Below are 3,438 nucleotides of genomic sequence, written 5' to 3' on the forward strand. Positions count from 1 at the left end.
TTTATACTGAGGGACTGAATATAATGGCTTATTAATATATTAAAAAATGTTTTTTATACTGAGGGACTGAACAAAATGACACACGTTAACATATTAATCATATTAAAACATTAAAATTTTGTTTTTTTTACTCCAACTTGCTGTACATTCTGCCAACAGTTTAAGTGTAGATTGTCAGTTATTCAGGATGTGGCAAAGATATTATTGCACACATTATTACAAATAACTTCATTTCTGGACATTTATGGTTTGATTTCTTTGTATGTATGGATCACTTGGGTTGTTACCAACATCTGGTGAAAATTTCATGTCATTAGCACCTCTAGTAATATATTTACTGAGAAAAATGGTGACGTGTTCAATACTTATTTTACCCGCTGTATGTGTGGTAGTGTACAAAGTTGCACTCTACGGGGCTTAAATGAAAGGGTTGTTGGGCTACTCACACCATTGTTGTGGGATGGGGCTACACTGCCAAAGATGGTTCCATTGGTGAAATGCTCCAGATACAAATACTGTCCATTGGTAATATGATACAAGTAGACATAAAGCAAGAAACCATATCCCTGAAGACACGGCTGAACTGAAGACCTTCGTTTCGTTTGTGTTAGCTTCATGCTAATTCCAAACCACAAAAGACAGAGAAAAGGAAAAACTCAAACGCAGAGATTTGGGGCAGACACACTAACAAGCAATTAGCAGTGAGCAACAAAAGCACTTCAGCTGGTTCTGAGCAATCGTTGCGAGATACAAAGCTAACCAGAGGTGTCACGTAACCAAGTATAAATACTTTGTTACCTTACTTAGGTCAAATTTACTAYGTTTTACTTCTGCTCTTCACATTTTCAGTCAATTATCTGTACTTTTTATTCCTTACTTTTCAAAAAAGAAGTATTTTATTTCTATTTCACTTTGGCTTGTTTTCACACTGGCTTGTCATTGATCAAAAAATAAAACCCTATTTATATTGATGGAGCCTCCTGGATGGAGTAAATTTGATTGTGGTTGGATGAAAAGTATACTATTCTGACAGTCTATTGGTTTGTTTGTCATGTCACACTTCAGCAGGACATAGCAGACTTAGGTAGCCTAGTATGAAGATGACCATGGCAGCAGGAACAGGTAGACTGGGGCATCCCAAATTTTAACATTATATAAACCTTTATTTCAACAGTTAAGTCAGTTGTGAACAAATTCTCTTTGACAAAGATGATCTGGTCAATATTTTTAATATAACATTATAGTCATTACRGCCTTTAGAACAATGTTTTCAGGGAAGTGGGGTTGGCACTATAGACCCCTGTGGAGCAGCCTAAGCTAACTAGCAGTAGCTAACCATTCAGGTGTTTGTAGCGAAGTGAAGAGATCAAGAACTGCAAAGTGACCGTGATGACAGCCCGATAGTGCTAGTGGGGTCTGTCACTTGTAAGTCATCACATCCTAAACATGTGATTAGAGGTGTCTTCAGACACGTGGAGGCATGGTATCCCATACTTTGTGTTGTGCTGAGTGAATCAAAGGGAACAGTTTTGTTTATGAATGCACTGATTTGAATACATTTTGTGCACAACATTGCTCATCTGCATCTCACCAGTCTTATCTGTGTGTCTCACTTGTCCACCTATTTTACCTGGGTATATTTCACCTATGTGCATGTCTCACCTGTATGTGTTGTTAAAACTCATCTCACTTGTGATTCTCTGTGTCTCTCAGGTGTGTGGCTGTGATGAGTACCTACTGGAGAAGTTTCCTCTCAGTCAGTATAAGGTAATTTCTTCTTTTGGAAAACACAAACCTTTCGGCTGTCTCTCCGGACTAAATATCTAATTAATCTGCCTTTGTCTGCAGTACATTCGCTCATGTATCATTGTAGGACGTCTTCCTCACCTGATGCTTGTGTCCAAAGACAGTCTCTACTCCCAGCTTCCTGCCTCTAGCTTTGTCGCACCTTCTTACAGGTAAACCAGTCGATCAGGTGTCAGCAACAGATGACCAGGGTCAGATACAGGTGTGCTGCAGGTCTCTGGGTAATGTCAGGTGTTTGTCTTTCAGTCGGAGGACGCCTCAGCCATCTCCCTGTCCGGGTGGAGGTGACGGTTCTCCTCCTCGATCCTTGTGGGCCTTTAACACKCTGTTGAGGGTCCGTCTGCTTTGTGCCACCTACGTCAACGTCAACATCCGGGACATCGACAAGGTACCTGTTCTCCACTGTTTGTTCCACTACTCTGTTTCTACACAGTAAAAGTGTYAAACTTTTCAGAGTCAGTTTAACACCTMCTAGTGTTATTTTAACACTTTCTGAGTAAACTGACTTTCAGTGTGGTGTAAATTCACAGTGTGGATTTCCTCAGGGTTGTCTCAACACTGGACAGTGTTAAATAAGCCCCGCCCAATGTTAAGTCTTATATAACACTTAACAGTGTTGTAATACGACACCATGCAGTGTTGAAAGCAGTATTCTGAAAAGCCCCGCCCTCTTCCACCTCATGTCAGACAGACCAGTAKTTTCACAGCAAGGAATGCTGGGTAATCTTGTAGAAATGATGTGTTTGTATGTTTATGACTATTAAAGACGTTCATGAGAGTAAAATTTTGTTTTTCTAGTTGTTTTGTTCGGTTTTATCAGTTGATCAAGTTAAGTTTGTGTTATTGACCATAAAACGACACCATGAGTGAGAGGTACTTCCTGGTGTGTGAAGGTCGACTCCATTACATTTATCCAGTAATTACTGTGTAATGTTAATGCAACACTAAAGAGTTTAACACTGAAGTGTTAAACTTACTTTCAAATTTACTGTGTAATGGCACCTCATAGTCTGTTTTACACTAGGCCTGTCGCGAAAGACAATAAATCAATTAATTGCACGATAACTTTTTTTGAGGTCGATTAAAAAAAACAGGAYGATAAGTTTCATTTTCCTTCTTGTTTGTTTACTTCGTCTCTCTCCCTCTCTGTGCTCCGCTACACAGGAGCTCAGCTGACCCCTCCCCTCCTGTTTTCTTAGTGTGGGAGGAGTCAACTCTCGCTTTAGCATGAGAGCTCGTAGCTAAAGAAACGTTTCAAAGCAGAACGCGGCTGCTGCAGTGTCGGAGCACTAGAGCCTGAATTTCGCTGCGGAGGGAGGGAGAGAGAGACAGAGAGACAGAGAGAGAGAGAGGAGGAGGAGAAGGGGTGGGGGCTGAAACTCCCCCAGACCCGCGACAAACTCGTCAAGACTTTACCTGTAGCTCCCAAAAATAACAGGAAACTTAAACACACCATCTGTGTTTTAATAAAAAACCCAAAAAACCTGTAGCTGTCCCAACAACTCATGAGGAAAACTCTGAACTGTCTGATTTCCTCCCCGCAGTGCTCTGACGGTCCCCTCCTCACACACACACACACACACACACACACACACACACACACACACACACACACACACACACACACACACA

At 41.0% G+C, this 3,438-nt stretch overlaps 1 protein-coding gene across 1 annotated transcript in view; it reads left to right on the forward strand.

The window, feature by feature from the left end:
* zgc:158659 (phosphatidylinositol 4,5-bisphosphate 3-kinase catalytic subunit alpha isoform) overlaps positions 1–3,438 on the forward strand; it is a gene marked incomplete in the record, with an annotated part of 40,445 nt that overhangs the window by 21,877 nt on the left and 15,130 nt on the right. Inside the window, 3 exon segments of the mRNA XM_014027842.1 lie at positions 1,714–1,767; positions 1,849–1,958; positions 2,053–2,194. Coding sequence (XP_013883296.1) covers positions 1,714–1,767; positions 1,849–1,958; positions 2,053–2,194 — 306 coding nt within the window.

This window comes from Austrofundulus limnaeus, unplaced genomic scaffold (genome assembly GCF_001266775.1).
Source record: "Austrofundulus limnaeus strain Quisiro unplaced genomic scaffold, Austrofundulus_limnaeus-1.0 Scaffold689, whole genome shotgun sequence".
Lineage (NCBI taxonomy): Eukaryota > Metazoa > Chordata > Actinopteri > Cyprinodontiformes > Rivulidae > Austrofundulus > Austrofundulus limnaeus.